This window comes from Lissotriton helveticus, chromosome 3_1 (assembly GCF_964261635.1).
Source record: "Lissotriton helveticus chromosome 3_1, aLisHel1.1, whole genome shotgun sequence".
Classification (NCBI taxonomy): domain Eukaryota; kingdom Metazoa; phylum Chordata; class Amphibia; order Caudata; family Salamandridae; genus Lissotriton; species Lissotriton helveticus.
The window spans coordinates 724931694-724948441 of NC_136061.1; the positions used below are offsets into that span (position 1 = coordinate 724931694).

A 16748-nucleotide genomic window follows, 5' to 3' on the forward strand; every position below is an offset into this window, starting at 1 on the left:
TGGGGATTTGAACCACAATCTTTCAGCTTCAGTAAAATATGGGGAAGGTGATGAATACATTCAGCATTTTAGACTGAAACGGTGCATCTGACAGCACTGCATTTTAGCTCCCTTTTTATTTATTCTATGTATTAACCACCTTAAATGAATTTTAGTTAAACAAGGTAGGGATATGCCGGTAATGGGAAAGCATTCTTTAGCAGCTCTGCTTTACATAGATGATGCTGTTCTTTCTAGAATTGCCACTCGTGTACTGCACCTTTTAGCTTCATGTCGTCTTCATGAACAAGCCTGGATTAAAGCACTAATGTCAAAAAGTCCCATGTTATCGTAATCTGCCCCGAGGGTACTAAATCCAGGAACATTTTTAATGTCAAAGGCACCCCTATCAGTAAAGTGGAGTTATTTTCTTATTGGGAATATTGTTTGACTTGGCGATTAATTGAACACCTTTACTGAAACTGAAAAATACCACTTTTTAGTAGGTCTATTAATTGTGCATTTAATATTACAAGGAGATTAGGCCACAAATCCATCGGTGCTATGATTAGAATTTTGTTGTATGGTTGTGATACTTGGGGTTACACCACAGCTCCCTTGATACAGAGTGCAAAAAAGAACATTCTTAGAAGATTCCTTGTAATATCAGTGTTGCTTCGTTATTGTGCATGAACAACTGAGAATGTCCTATATTTCTGATGTGTTACAACTCCAACCACTGTAAATATTAAGCATGGGCTGAAATTTCGTTCCGCTCGCGGAATTTGCGGATTTTCCGTGATTTCGTGATCCGCGACTCTCGAAAAATCGCGGTAAAATCCGCGAATCAGCAGGTCTTATTTTCAGCCAAGCACTTACAGGGTTACAGCAGCAGGTGCAAAAGTTGAAGCTAATTTTTTGTAACCTTTTACAAAAGGGTTACAAAGAAATTAACTTCAACTTGGGCACCTGCTGCTGTCAGCCTCTAAGTGCTTCCTGGCGCCTCGTTGCCGACTTGCAACTATTCTCTGGCCCTGCTCTGACCCTTGAAGCAGGGTCAGAGAATAGTTACAAGTAGGCAATGAGGCACCTGTCACGAAAATTAAACCTCAACAGGAAGCACTGACAGATATAAAAACAAGCATTTGCAATGCAATAGGTCTCGCATTAGGAAAGTTTGAGCTATTGGTCTTGTAAATGACAATTTTTTTTATTTATGTGTTGGTTTTGAAAATAGCTAAATTAATAGCTTTGTCATTTACAATGCCAATAGTTATAACTTTCGCAAATGTGACACCTATAGCATTTGTAATGCAACATGTTTTGTATTTACGTGACTTAGCTGTATTGATATTACAAATTACAATGGCTTTTAATTTTTTTAAATAATTAATACTTAAATAAAAGTGATTTTAATTTATAATGGCAAAAGCTTAAACTTTTGTAAATAACTTTTGTGAAGATTATGTTCAGTGTATTTTATTGTGACAAAAATCCAAGAACAGAAGTGAAAAATAACATCTTTTTGTGACATTTGTAATAAAGTTTGAAACATTGAGAGAACATATTTGAACCAGTTGTTGTTGAATGGTTGCGCAGATTGATGCTGGGGTGGCGCCGAGTGGTGCTGTGGTGGTGCTGAGTGGTGCTGTGGTGATGCTGAGTGGTGCTGTGGTGGTGCTGAGTGATACTGGGATGGTGCTGAGTGATGCGGGGGTGGTGCTGAGTGATGCTGTGGTGGTGCCGAGTGGTGCTGTGGTGGTGCTGAGTGATAATTTGGTGGTGCTGAGTGATGCTGTCGTGGTGCTGAGTGATGCTGTGGTGGCGATGAGTGGTGCTGTGGTGGTGCTGATTGGTGCTGTGGTGGTGCTGAGTGATGCTGTGGTGGTGCTGAGTGATGCTGTGGTGGTGCTGAGTGGTGCTGTGGTGGTGCTGAGTGATAATGTGGTGGCGCTGAGTGATGCTGTGGTGGCACTGAGTTATGCTGTGGTGGCGCTGAGTGGTGCTGTGGTGGTGCTGAGTGGTGCTGTGATGGTGCTGAGTGATGCTGTGATGGTGCTGAGTGATGCTGTGGTGGTGCTGAGTGGTGCTGTGGTGGTGCTGAGTGATGCTGTGGTGGTGCTGAGTGATGCTGTGGTGGTGCTGAGTGGTGCTGTGGAGGTGCTGAATGATAATGTGGTGGTGCTGAGTGATGCTGTGGTGGTGCTGAGTGATGCTGTGGTGGTGCTGAGTGATGCTGTGGTGGTGCTGAGTGATGCTGTGGTGGTGCTGAGTGGTGCTGTGGTGGTGCTGAGTGATAATGTGGTGGTGCTGAGTGATAATGTGGTGGTGCTGAGTGATGCTGGGGTAGCACTGAGTGATGATGTGGTGATGCAGAGGGCAGAAAGGTACAAAAAGCAGTCTAACAAAGGGCAGAAGGGCAGAAAAACAAGGGAAAACGAGTCTAACAGAGGGCAGAAGGGCAGAAAAAAACAGTCTAACAGAGGACAGAAGGGCCGAAAAACAAGGGAAAAATGAGTCTAACAGAGGGCAGAAGGGCACAAAAAACGAGTCTAACGGGGCAGAAAGGCACAAAAACGAGTCTAACAGAGGGCAGAAGGGAACAAAAAACGAATCTAACAGAGGGCAGAAGGGCACAAAAATAAGGGAATAACAGAGGGCAGAAGGGCACAAAAAACGAGTCTAACAGAGGGCAGAAGGGCAGAAAAACAAGGGAAAATGAGTCTAACAGAGGGCACAAAAAACGAGTCTAACAGGGGGCAGAAGGGCAGAAAAACAAGGGAAAAACGAGTGTAACAGAGGGCAGAAGGGCAGAAAAACAAGGGAAAAACGAGTTTAACAGAGGGCAGAAGGGCACAAAAAACGAGTCTAACAGGGGGCAGAATGAATCCCGCACTGCGTGTTTGTCCACGAAGATGCCACCTTTTTGTGCAATACCTCCACTCAACTGGAGTACATTCTACTGTCTAATCAGTACGTGCTCCCTCGTTGGCTAAATGTATAGAGCAGATTCACAATAACTGGCGCATCCCCAGGGATGGTCCAGTTATTGTGCGCCGCAGCTCCGCCACCCATGGTGCGGCGGACCATGTGGCAAAAACGGCACAGATGCGTCACACATCTGTGCCGTAAAAACGGCGCAGTGCTGGAGCTGCATCGCGCTTGCGACGCAGCTCCAGCAATGCTCCGGGGGGCCCTATCTCCCCAATGCTGCATCAAGCCTTGCGCCTGCTTCAAGCAGGCGCAGGGTTTTGAGGCAGCATTGGCCTAAAAGTGACTGAGTGAAATCTTGTAGATTTCACTCAGCCACTTTTAGAAGGCGTTCCTGCGCAGGAACGCCCTACCCTGCGCCCGAACGCCTCCTGATGGCGCAGGGCTTTACAATGTGACGCATCTCTCAGATGCGTCGCATTGTTAATACCCAGCACCATGGCGCATCTTTTGTGCGGCCGCTGCGTCACAAATGGTCTCGGTAGAGGGTGGCAGTGGTGAACCAGAGGGTGGCAGTGATGAACCAGAGGGTGACAGTGATGAACCAGAGGGTGGCAGGGGGGAACCAAAGGGTGACAGGGGTGAACCAGAGGGTGGCAGTGATGAACCAGAGGGTGACAGTGATGAACCAGATGGTGGCAGGGGTGAACCAGAGGGTGGCAGTGGTGAACCTGAGGGTGGCATGGGTGAACCAGAGGGTGGCAGTGGTGAACCAGAGAGTGGCAGTGGTGAACCAGAGGGTGGCAGCGCTGAACCAGAGGGAGGCAGTGGTGAACCAGAGGTGCTGTGATGAATCAGATGGTGGCAGTCGTGAACCGGAGGGTGGCAGTGGTGAACCAGAGGGTGACAGTGCTGAACCAGAGGGTGGCAGGGGTGAACAAGAGAGTGGCAGTGCTGAACCAGAGGGTGACAGGGGTGAACCAGAGGGTGGCAGTGGTGAACCAGAGGGTGGAAGTGATGAACCAGAGGGTGGCTGTGGTGAACCAGAGGTGCTGTGATGAACCAGAGGGTGGCAGTCGTGAACCAGAGTGTGGCAGTGGTGAACCAGAGGGTGACAGTGCTGAACCAGAGGGTGGCAGGGGTGAACCAGAGGGTGCTGTGATGAAACAGAGGGTGGCAGTGGTGAACCAGAGGGTGGCAGGGGTGAACCAGAGGGTGGCAGTGGTGAACCAGAGGGTGGCAGTGCTGAACCAGAGGGTGACAGTGGTTAACCAGAGGGTGGCAGTGGTGAACCAGAGGTGCTGTGATGAACCAGATGGTGGCAGTCGTGAACCAGAGGGAGGCAGTGGTGAACCAGAGGGTGACAGTGCTGAACCTGAGGGTGGCAGGGGTGAACAAGAGAGTGGCAGTGCTGAACCAGAGGGTGGCAGGGGTGAACTAGAGGGTGGCAGTGGTGAACCAGAGGGTGGCAGGGGTGAACCAGAGGGTGGCAGTGGTAAACCAGAGGGTGGCAGTGATGAACCAGAGGGTGGCAGTGGTGATTCAGAGGGTGCTGTGCCCATACACGACCGCATGGGTAACTTCTCCATGCAAGCGGCCCGCGAACACGCAAAAAAACCCGCGAACACGCAAAAAACCCAGCGAACACGCAAAAAAACAAAAATCTGCATATTCGCACGAATTCACGGATTTTGCGTATTGCGACTTCGATTTCGCGCAAATTCGCGGAACACGAATTCGCAAATTTTGCCCATAAAGGCTTTATGTGTGGTTTAAACCTGAGGCTAAGGTGACCTGATTATTCATAGATTATTGTTGTGGCCTTGATCATGTTATTGCAATACAATGTGTCAGATACGTAGAGCAGAGCTTTAAGCTCTTAGGCTGCCCTGACGTTTGTCACTGCCCTAGCTTTATCACCCAGGCAGACTTAATATGGACAACCAAAGCCTTTCACATCAGCAAACAATCCGAAAGAGAAATGGGAGCTATGAATAAACCTCTGGCCTCTGGTTAGGTAATTCGTAATGGTTAAAACCACCCAGGCTATAGAGCCATACCTCTCTTTTGCAAATTCTAACCACCCTTGCTTTCTTCTGACATGATTTATAATGTATCTTGCCCACTGCCTGTTGACAATCCAGAGGGGCAAGGTAAAAGATTCTGACTTAACTCCTTGTCCATGTGACATGGTCTCTTGACATGATACCCTTCATTATTAAGTTTTGTTGTATTTATAGCCCTTAAAGAAGTACATTTTTCTGATGAATAAAACTCATTTTGAACAAGTTAAACTAGTACTTTTATTTTGGAGTAATTTTATGGTTTAGATGAGCGTATGTTGTACCCTTTCATTCTCTCTGTGACATAGTTTATTATGGCTATTGTTAATATGTCTGTTTCTGGTTTTCAACAAAGAATGTCTTTAAAAACAAACTACACTATCTTCAATTTTTACCTAATGTTTATTTCTGCTATCATGTTGCCTATTTCCTGTTTGGAGCAGTCAGAACCAGGAGACTATCGGATCCAGACTGAATTTCATGATGATTTTATATGTATTGTTTTTTTCCTTTATCTTTTATGTTTGATTATTTTAAATTGAACAATGATAAACTGAACTAAACTGACCTGACATAAGCTGTTGTTCATTTAGCCTCTTCCTACCCCGTACTGTAAAGGATGATGTAAGCCTACATTTTGCTTTGTGTAGCTTAGAACTGTCAAGTCTGATGTAAACCCTTCTTCTGCTAATCTCGTATCGCCTCAAAAAGACCTCACACTCAGAGGTGCACATCCAGGTATTAAGTACCAGGGGTGCAGGCGCCAAAGGTAATTTTTGCACAAGTGTAATATTGCGTACTCAACATCATTTACACTCCTGAGGTCATCCACTGCAAATTAAGATGAAGCTGCAATCAGAGTGTTAGGTGCATCTGTCTGCAATCAGGAAATTGGGGACACTCTAGTTAGATGTGATTTGAGTGCCTACTGTACAATTTTAAGTCAGTTGGGTGTACAGTTTTGTGGAACATATATCTCTGCATAAGATTTTAGACGAAGACAGCACACAATTTATAGAAAGATTTTACATTAAAAAGGTAATACAAAAATGTATTTGCTCAGTAAACAAATCAGACTGTTAGTTTCCAAACCACCCAAACAACATCTACTTTGAAATGATTTCATTGGATATTAACCCACTCAACCATTAGTTACACAGAAACAAAACTGAATTTGAGGAATTGTTCTGCACAGCCATAACTATGGACATCAATTAATCAATCAATCATGGGTTTTTAAAGTGAGGCTACTCACCCATGAAGGTCTCAAGGAGCTGGGGGGGGGGGCTGTTGATCCGTCTGGGTGTGGAGGTTCAATCGAAGAGTCAGGTCATGACGTCCTTCTTGAACTGGGTCAACAAAACGGATTGCCTGAGGTGGAGGGGCTTGACAGCGAGGTAGGAAAATGATCTTCATCTGGTTCTGGTCTTGTGGATCCTTGGGACAGAGGCCAGGGTGAGTTGGGCGGAGCAGAGTTGTCTAGCGGGTATGTGGAAAGCAAGGCGGTGTTTCCGATATTCTGGTCCTGCGTTGAGTAGAGCCTTGTAGGCATGTTTGAGGAGCTTGAAGGTGATCCTCTTTTTGATAGAGAGCCAGTGGAGTTGCCAAAGGTTTGGCTCATACCCTTCAAAAGTTTCAATCACATCACTTAGACCAAGGAAGCTGGAGAAAAGATACATTGCACATTGAATTTCAATGATTTTCTGGAAAGAAAACGGCAAAAATGATTGCGCACAACATTTAAACATGAGTGAATGAATGAAATGTTTTTGTAGCATGCGATAGCTACTCCAACCGGAGTGTCCTGGTGATAGTTGCAAAGCAGCAAGAGACTAAAAGAAAAAGCCTAATAATTACAGAAAGAAGAAGAGGCAACCACAGAGGAGTGTCAGATTTCTTTGAAAAGTCGGTCTTTAGGTGAGCCCTAAAAATAGCCTCTAAGGAAATACTTCGCAGAGGGTTGGGTAGGGAATTCCAAAAACTTTGGGGCAGGAAAGAAAAAGCCCAGCCTCCCTCTCTTGATTTGTGTATCCATGGGATGCTCAGTAGAGCGAAGATTTCTGTGAGGTAGGTATTTTTTTTATCTTGTTTTGGATGCTGAAGGGAGCTGTTTGTTGCAAAGCCTTAAACGTAACTAGGAGGGTTTTAAATGTTATTCTTTGGCTCACCAGTAGCCAATGAAGGGATCTCAAACCCTTATGAATTGAGTGGTGAAGTGAGATATTAAACACCAGACAGGCAGCCGTGTGTGCTCTGTACCCTCTTTAATCTGTTTATCAGCTCCTGAGGAGAGCCAGGGAGAAGGATGTTTGCATAGTCTAGTCTTGAGGACATTAAGGCATGGATAATGCCCTTCCTAGTATTTTCTGGAAGTAAGGTAAGAGTATTTCTCAAATATTTCAGTAGGGCATATGACACTCTGGCAGTGAACGTCAAAAAATGCAGCCTAGTACTGTCTGTTGCTGCTAACTGAAACAAAGCTAAATTAAGCATGTTTCTTCCCTAGTAGAAAACAACATTTCCACAGCTCTGTGTAAATCCAAAGAACCAATTTCTAGGAACTTTAGACATTTCAAGTTACACTATGGTAGAGTCTAAGTTTCCAAAAGTTATGACATCATACAGTAAGAACCATCTGTTTTGAGAGGAAACACAAAGATACGATAAATGTTGTTAGTGTTCTTCGTTTTTATCGACTTCTTTAAAGTAAGTGAATACATAATCACTAGAATTAATTGAAAACATTTTCACGATTAGAAGAAACAGATCTGGTTTAGTATTTCATTTATGGAGTAGTGAACTTGCTGTTGGTCATGGGTAACCATAATGACAAGCTGCTAATAATAGAACACATCAACAAAAACAAAACACCCTTTTATCCTCTGTGCAGAATCTTCAATTCGTATTCTTGTAGGAACACTCTTTTCCAATCCAGGAGAGTCACATTGTGAAGAAAATTCAGACTTTACTTCTTTTAAAACACAATGTTCCACAGCCGACACGCGTTTTCGCCCTTTGCGGGCTTCCTCAAGGCTTATTCATATGCATTGAGCACTATAGTCATTTAAGCACAGGTTTGCCAATGTACAAAATTCTTTGTATAAGATTCACCGTAAATGTAATCAAATTTGTCCGAGCAAGTGAAATGAAAATAGCCAAGTCTTTTTTATTTTCTATAGTCGTGGAGCCATGATAAGTTCGATCAGAAGCACCCGTCACATCTCCATAAGCGGCTTCAATACAAGTTTCCGCCTAAGACGGAAACTCGTATTGAAGCTGCGCCTGTACTTCTTAGAAGATTCCCTCAATTCAAAGGCACAACTGGGTATGAGTACTGGACCCTTGACACCACCAACTCAGTACATTCTACAGTCTCAGAGTCATCAAAGACTGCCTACAACCTTCCAGCTAGCACCCGGACTCTGACATCTGTGGGTCCTACTGCGCCAAGTGATGCCAATCAAGTTCTGGGCTCTTGGATGTGGGTTTTCCTCTGCTGTTCCATGCTCCATCGTGGTTAGCTTGACTTTTCGGATTTGACCCGGTCCAACACGACCAGATGTCCCTGGTTGGCGCTTTATGCTTTTAAGCTGTATATTGCAATGTAATCTTAAAACATTCATAACTCTGGTTCTACTTATTGGATTTTCATCATGTTGGTCTCGTTGGTCTCCTTTTGTTCAATAGATTAAGCTCTATGGTCCTAACCTAGTGTGGATTATTTGGTGTGGTGTTTTCACTGTTGCACTGTAAAAAGTGTTCCACAAATGCTTTATACATTGTCTTTTAAATTAAGCCTTCCTGCTCTGTGCCAAGCTACAAGAGGGTGAGGACAGGTTAATTCATGGTGTGTATCAGACTATATTGATGGTCCCTGCTTGGACTGTGTGCATATCTCTGTCAACTAGAGACTCCAATTTGCTTCATGTACATTTTCTGACTGTGTAAAACATTTCAGCGATCTTATCAATTAGAAGTGTTGTTTCACAGACCCAAAAAATATTAAGCTGATGTTACAATATGTTCGACATCCCGATGTTGAACATGATCATTTCTGATCCTAATTTAAGATCAATAGACCACCAGCCCTATCCAAGGAATTAATTTCACAAAAACGTTTCTTGGACCAGATAGGTGTACAGTGAGCATTATCCACCACTAAGGAGACCAAGATGTCACCCACAAGGATTGGAAAATATCACTGTTAATAAAAGAAAAAAACAACACCTTTTGGGCATTGTTTGAATTCCACTATCCATTTGTGAATCTTTATGGAAGGATATGAACATTATAAGCTTCACTGTCGTTCATAGCTGTCCTACGATGTTGAGCTCCACAGCAGGTCCATGATCAACGTAAGGCCAAAGGAAATGCCCTTAGTTCATTATACAAAAGACGTAGCCAGTGGGCCCTGCAGTCACAGATATTAGACACAGGGCATGGCCTAAATCTTTGTACCAAGCCAATTCCATGTCACATGGTACTGCAGGTAGTGTACAAGCATATAATGCAACTCTCAAGAACTTAAGGAAAAAGTGATTAAATTACATCATATTTCCCACTCATGGTCACCCACTAATCTGCACTTTAAAAAAACTTTAGAATGTCGTCCTTGATCCAAATGCAGTTAAAATAATATTATAGTTATCATCTAAGCCCCTCTACATATAATAGCTTGGATAATGCATTATATAAGCCTCATTGATGATGGGTTGAGCCTCCCTCCAATAGGAAGCTTTGTTAATGTGATCACTGGCCCATATTGAACAGAAGCTGGGTAGCTGGGTAGATGGGTAGCACATCAATAAATTAAGGTGGCATGTTGCATGCTGTTGTGGTGGCTCCTCCTGTATCTGCCAGCTTTAAATGACAATTCAGAACTATTACGCCACTGGTTATGGGCCAATCTCCAACATAAATTATACCAGAACTTAGTAGGCTTAAACATGCATGTGAAGGGTGCATTCACAGGTTTCCTTGGCTTGGCATGGGGGACTTTCAAGAAGATCACCTTCAGCTGCAAGACCAGGCTTCATGCCACCTTTATCTTCCTAGTGGATACATTTCAGTCTGGTGCCACAGTAGAGTGCTGCTTTTTTTTCTTTATCTTTATATTAAAGACAAACAATAAATGATACAGATTGGCACATTAGTGCACTGTTATGGAATTCGGAAAACAGGCCATTTCCCCACTTATCTGGAAGGAAACTAATGTCTCTTTCCTTATTGTTACCCCTCAAATGACTAAAAATAACATTGGCCCAAGCTGCCAGCATATTTTGTTGTATAGGTGTATGCATTTGAAAGCAATACACCAGCAGTTTAAATCGCTACAGCTGCCTAATTTCAATGTGGGCATCGGCACTGGTAGTGTTTACAACACAGAAAACAATGTGGACTAGCCCGCTATGTGGAAGTAGTGGAATATCAATTAGTATTCCAGGTCACTTGTGAGTGTGGCTTATCAGCTGGGCACAATGGGTTTTTGTTTATAAACCCCTCACACACCAACCTGTTTGGTGTCATGCTTCATCATCGGGGTCCAACCAGGCAGCCGAATGCCGCCTGGTTGTGCTTCTACGCCTGACTGCAGCGGAGCAGGTGTCGTGCAACAGTGTGATGTGGATGAAGGTGAGTAATAAAATGCACCTCTGGGGGTCCTTACCCAATACTTTATTTGTGGCGGCCCATGGTGTAAGTTAAAAGTATGTGATGCAACTACAAGTAGAAAAATTATGACTACTTAGTTGACCAGGTGTTGGCGGTCCACATGTTTCAGTCCCAGAGGAAAAATTGGCGGGACTTTCGTCAGGACCAAGAAGAAGTGAGTGAGTGGCAAAAAGTAGTGCCACATGTAAAAAATCTCCTACACACGCGCTAAGGTGTGTGGAAAAAGGTAAAAAGATGCAGCTGTGTTACTTACAGGCACTGCAGGTATGCGAGAAAAATCTTCGCTAGAGGATCTAATCCAGAAGATCGGGCGCGGGGAGAGGCTCTCCCGTGTACAATTTGATAGTTGGAAGTCTCCTGCGGAAAACCTAGCCTGGTACCCACGGCGTCCCGGCCATGGGTACCCAGCCGAAAGTCCCGCCAATTTTTCCTCTGGGACTGAAACATGTAGACCGCCAACACCTGGTCAACTAAGTAGTCATAATTTTTTACTTGTAGTTGCATCACATACTTTTAACTTACATCCTGGGCCGCCACGAATAAAGTATTGGGTAAGGACCCCCAGAGGTGCCTTGTATTACTCACCTTCATCCACATCACACTGTTGCACGACACCTGCTCTGCTGCAGTCAGGCGTAGAAGCACAACCAGGCGGCATTCGGCTGCCTGGTTGGACCCCGATGATGAAGCATGACACCAACCAGGTTGGTCTGTGAGGAGTTTATAAACAAAAACCTATTGTGCCCAGCTGATAAGCCACACTCACAAGTGACCTGGAATACTAATTGATATTCCACTACTTCCACATAGCGGGCTAGCCCACATTGTTTTCTTGGTTACATATTTGGGGACGGGACTCGCCCCTCAAAACCCTTGCTCTCTCCATTGATTACTCTAGTGTTTACAACACACCAGCTTTGCCTTAGTATTCCTGATGATTTGTTCCCTAAATGCTCTCCCCATCCACTACCATCTTTTCTAAATGCATCTCTAAGAAACCTGTATTTCCCCGTCTGTCTCCCATAGAGGTGTTCCCTTCAACACACCCTGGGCCAGACCTTTAGTTGGTTGGCTACAAAGTTGCACATAGTATTTGCTTCCCAACTAAAATATAAATTATGTTTAAGAAAACCATACAAAGAACAATTGAGACTTATTTCTCATCATTCAGTAGCAAGCGTACAACTTGAGATTATTCCTGGCACAGCCATGATACCAACAGGTGATACTTTGTCCTGCACTATTACCAATACTTGACCTTGAATATTTGCAGTGCTGTTCCTTCAGGAATAAATTACATATTTTGCAATAGCAATATTCCCTGATTTTCACAGTAATTGGGACTTGAAGCATACTCTTTTCAATTAAGTAATCGGTGTGAAGTTAAACTAGACAATGTGCATTTGTTCTTTCTGAGCTATGAAGGCAAACTTTAAATGTAATAATAACGCAACCTCCAGGATGGATGGGTCTAAATAAATTGTGATCCTACTTCTGCAGAATATAGCAAAAAAGGGTAGTATTATATGCAAATTATCAGGAGCCTATCACCAGTCAGGTAACACAATATGTAACAGCAGCATAGTGTTGTTTCTGCATTAACTTAAATGTGCCTAAAGAAAAAAACGGAAGGAATCGCCTATGTGACATCTCATTCTTGTTTACTAGATGGGGGAACGTTGCTTCTAAAAGCAGGGTAAATGCATGATGGGAGAGTGAAAAAGTAGATCTCAGTTACTTATGAAAAAAACATTGTTTTTAAAGACTTCGTTTTATTTGGAATGGTGTTTATGTCCCCTTACCATCAGTATTCCAAGGTGGTGGGCATAACTAGTGGGTTATGTACCATTGTATAAATGAAGGTTAGGAACAGTAAGGACACACAACAAAAGCATTAGTACTGTGCGTCCACAATGTGGAGAAGGTGCACTCTAATAAGTTCAGCTGGTCTCCATCTTTGAGATGAGGAAAACCAATTAAGTGCTTCATGTTCCTTTCTTTGCAGGGCAAGCATTGTGCAGAAAAGGATTATTTATTTTCAAGATGACGGCTCCCTTACCAAGAGACTCTGTGAACAAGGTAAGGTCATCTATTGTTCGAAAAAGAAGAGACGCGCATTTATTTAGCAAATGTTATATACTCTAGCAAGAAAGCTCATTAAATGATGAAAACATGTTTTTGAATAACAACTTTGCCTGCTTTTTCTGGGGCAACGTTTGAGATAATGATTACTGTTGGGAATAGATAAACATTTTAAGCCATCAACATTTCTTCATAATCGGTGTCCTTATCCAGTATGAACGTCAAGTATATTTTAAAAACAAGATTTATGCATAGGAAATATATATTTCCCTCCAAAATGTGATATTATTGGCAGTCAGGAATAACATAAGGCCTAAATCTCATAGTGGGGGCTCCTACTGGTGGAGACTAGGATTTTTTTGCAGAATGGTAATTACATCCAGCATATGATGAAAGTGCAGTATGTATTTTTTGTTAAAACCCTTCTTTTTTTGTATTCTGTCTAAAATGTTTCAATCTAAGATTCATTATTCTCTGTGGTACAGAAAATGTTCCAGTATGTGACTGCCTGTAAAATAATTGGTAATTTTATTTATTTTTTAACGCTTTGAAGCTCCCAAGATCCATACACTAATGTACATAAACCCCATACAGCATAGATAAATAAGGTATTTGTTTCTCATTCTGTTCCTCCAATTACTGTTCATAATACACGTCCAGGTGCCCACAGCATGCGTGTTATGGCACAGTAAAAATGTTATACGAAAGTAATGGATGCTTAATTTTAAGTCTTTTATTTCTTTGTTAGAGCAGTACACATTTAGTTAATCTATATCATATTTACAGAAACAGGGTGCTCAGTCTGTTGAATACACCTCGTGCCATTTTACACACATCGTTATATTTACCTATATATTCACCTATGCTCACTCTATTTTCCACTCACAGTGTCAATAGGACGTCTCATGAACAGCAATTTGCTGCTCTATTTTAAAATTATAAATGTATAAGATATTTTAAAGTTGCAAGTGGGTGCACTTGCCAAGTCAACATGGCAGTATACAACTGCGCTCAAAAACACTGCAGAGGTAGGTCTGAGACACATTTACAGGGCTACTCATGTGGGTGGCTCAACCAGTGCTGCTAGCAGCTTTTCATTTACAGGCCCTGGCACACTCAGTGCAATTTACTAGAGACTTACCAGTAAATCAAATATGCCAATCATGGATAAGCAATCACAATTTACACAGGGAGCACTCGTACTTTAGCAATGATCACTACTATATATAGAAGACTTTTTAAAATATATTTTCTCCTAGGAGGACACATGAAATTTCAGATGACAAATTATCTTCCGAAACATGAGACAAGACAAAAAAGTCTGAAGAAGTGTTCTGCTTTTATAGCTTGATAGGGGCTTAAGAATATATTTGTCTCACATTGCCATTAGTTTATTAAAATGAAATGGATTTGTATAAAGTTGTGAATGTTATAGCATTTTATGAACAATTTTGGACTAAATTGTTAATTATCATAAGTAACATTTTATACCCCTGTGGCACACACCTATTTGAATTTGTAAACATGATATACAGTGATGGCTGAAGTTTGTTAACAAGATATAAAAAGCCCTTGAGTCATTCAGAAAGACAATTTATTGTAGTTTAAACATGCTATACTAACTAGTAAAGCACTGCGTACTTAAAAAGTTATCATTTTCTAACATATAAACCTTTCACATTGTTTTCCAATATACCTTAAACATTCTGATACATGACACACACCCACCTACTTCAATAATATATCACAAGTAGCTTCAGTTCCATTTAGCATCTAAACTGTTGTAAGCGGTCACCCATATTTTTTAAAGCATACCTCAGTGCCCTCCCCTCCCTGGTTCATTCCATTCACTTCACCTTTTATAACTATGCTTACTTTGTCAAGACCTTGCCGTCAGACAAATAAATAATAGTTGAGGGACATCAATTTGATTGCCCATCCCATTGCCGAATCAAGCACATGGACTTTGACAAAGCTGTTTTATCCTCAATCAAATCAGTAAAAATGTTTTTCCACCTACAGTATTAAAATACATCTTCCTCAACTATTGTTGCCACAAAGACATCAGCCAGGATCTACTATACACAAAATACTGAAACACAACAGGACCTCAACTGTCTCCAAGGTCCATGGAGTATGTTTTTCAACGCCCTATGCATCTTAAATCATACATTCTAAATAAACAATACAAAATTACATGCAAATCAAATTTCTTCTCTCATGGAAGCAAGATCCGCACAAATATCACTGCTTAGAAAACTGATTTACAGCCGATTGCACTCAGAGCAACAACCCCATCTGGATCAATTTGGAGGCCCCAACTACAAAGTCCCTGGTCAAAAGAACGCCATCAGCATTAACATGGTAGCTAGTTAAATGGCACTCCTACTAATATCCACATAGGTACAACACTGGCAGAGTCATGGCCACATATTTTGTCACCATCCCACACAAAGGCCTACCCTGTGTCAGTTTAAATCAGCTTAATATCCTCAGTTCAACCCCACTAGATCCTGTGCCAGCTCAATTACCTTATTGTTACTGGTATTCGTAGAACACCTGCATTTTATGTTTTATGTAATTAACACTGTAGTAATGGTATACATTGAATCATATAGATGATAAAAAATGATAAGCTGTTTATCACAGATCTTCAAATGACCTTTTATATTATAAATTGGGCCTCAGCTTAGCAGTTGCAGTCTAACTAAACGGCCCCAACATTCATAATGCAAGGCTTAAAGCTTTATCTTCAGAACCCATTAACAGGTTAAATACCATCAGTTCACAGGACAATAGCTTGCTTTGCAGCAAGGGGCGAAGGGATCGCATGATGTCTTTAGGGTGTTCCCAGCTGAACGGATCTGTACTTGCTTTTCTTTTACATCAACTTAACAGAACCTACAAAGTCTCAAGGGATGTGGAAAACCTGCCAAGACTCCAGTTCTCTCATAAATTTTCACATGTCCTAATCCGATTTGCTGATATTGTTGCCTCTTGTGGGAGCCAATTGCAGCATATACGTGGACACGCTGCCCGCGCAGCATAACAAGATATAGCATAGAAAGAGGAAGACCGTTCATCTCAATTGCGCTGAAATCTACCTCCTTGAAAGGAGAGATAAATTACATCTTGGTTTCTTTCCCAGATTGTGAAATAGTTTTTAGGTCGTGAAAATTGTTTCACAATTTAACACCTTCAGCTTTTCATGATAAAAGCTGAGAAGGCAGCTTCTCCCATTTCTGGTGATCAGAAGTGAATTTAATTTAAAATTAGCTGGATATGTTTCCAAGGTGCAGTCACTAACATGGTAATTCAAGGCTTCGACACGTGGCTGTCACTTGGGTGTCATCTAGGGGCACAGCTGGTCTGTGTTTTGTCGCATAATATCCTCAAACAAATAATATTCCTTTCGCATATCCTGTCTGCACCTTCATCTGGAAGAAAACTAAAATAGGGATTTGTCTATTTACTGTATTTATGGAACTTACGTAATGGCAATTATTGGTATGTAATAAGGTCATATGACATCACTCGCTGGGGAGATTCAGGTTTAAAGGTCGCACAGTTTCTCTCCATGTCACTATTCTTGCCATTTTGGTGATTGAATATCAATGCTTCAACAGCAGAGTAAAACCTGATCCTTTTCAATGAAGGCAGCATTCACCTGCATGAGTTATACCTGTACTCGAGCTCATTCAAATCCACATTTAAATGTATTTTTATTTCATGGTTAATTAAATCCTTAGCAAAGCAAACTCACAAAGTAGGGGATTAAGGTGCAGATCAAATGTAAGGAGCTAAACAGATTTCATCAAAGTCCTTAATTTGCTTTAGAACATCATTCGTTCTAAACGCGCCAGTGCAGTGAAAGAGAGTGCCAGGTGGCTAGTAGCTGGTCAATGCTCATTTGTGGTTTATGTTCATCCTATCATAAAAAAACACTTTCCATTTCAGCTAGCTGCACCTGTTTTAAATAATTAAGGCCCACATGCATCAAAGCAAAAACCGGTCGCAAAGGGG

General features: G+C 42.1%; 1 protein-coding gene across 2 annotated transcripts in view; it reads left to right on the plus strand.

The window, feature by feature from the left end:
• Positions 1 to 16748, plus strand: part of SPON1 (spondin 1) — a 1249069-nt gene that overhangs the window by 381079 nt on the left and 851242 nt on the right. For both annotated transcript variants that reach the window (XM_078680877.1, XM_078680876.1), the window contains exon 4: positions 12649 to 12722. In XM_078680877.1, the coding sequence (XP_078537003.1) occupies positions 12649 to 12722 (74 nt within the window). The remainder of the gene's footprint in view (positions 1 to 12648; positions 12723 to 16748) is intronic.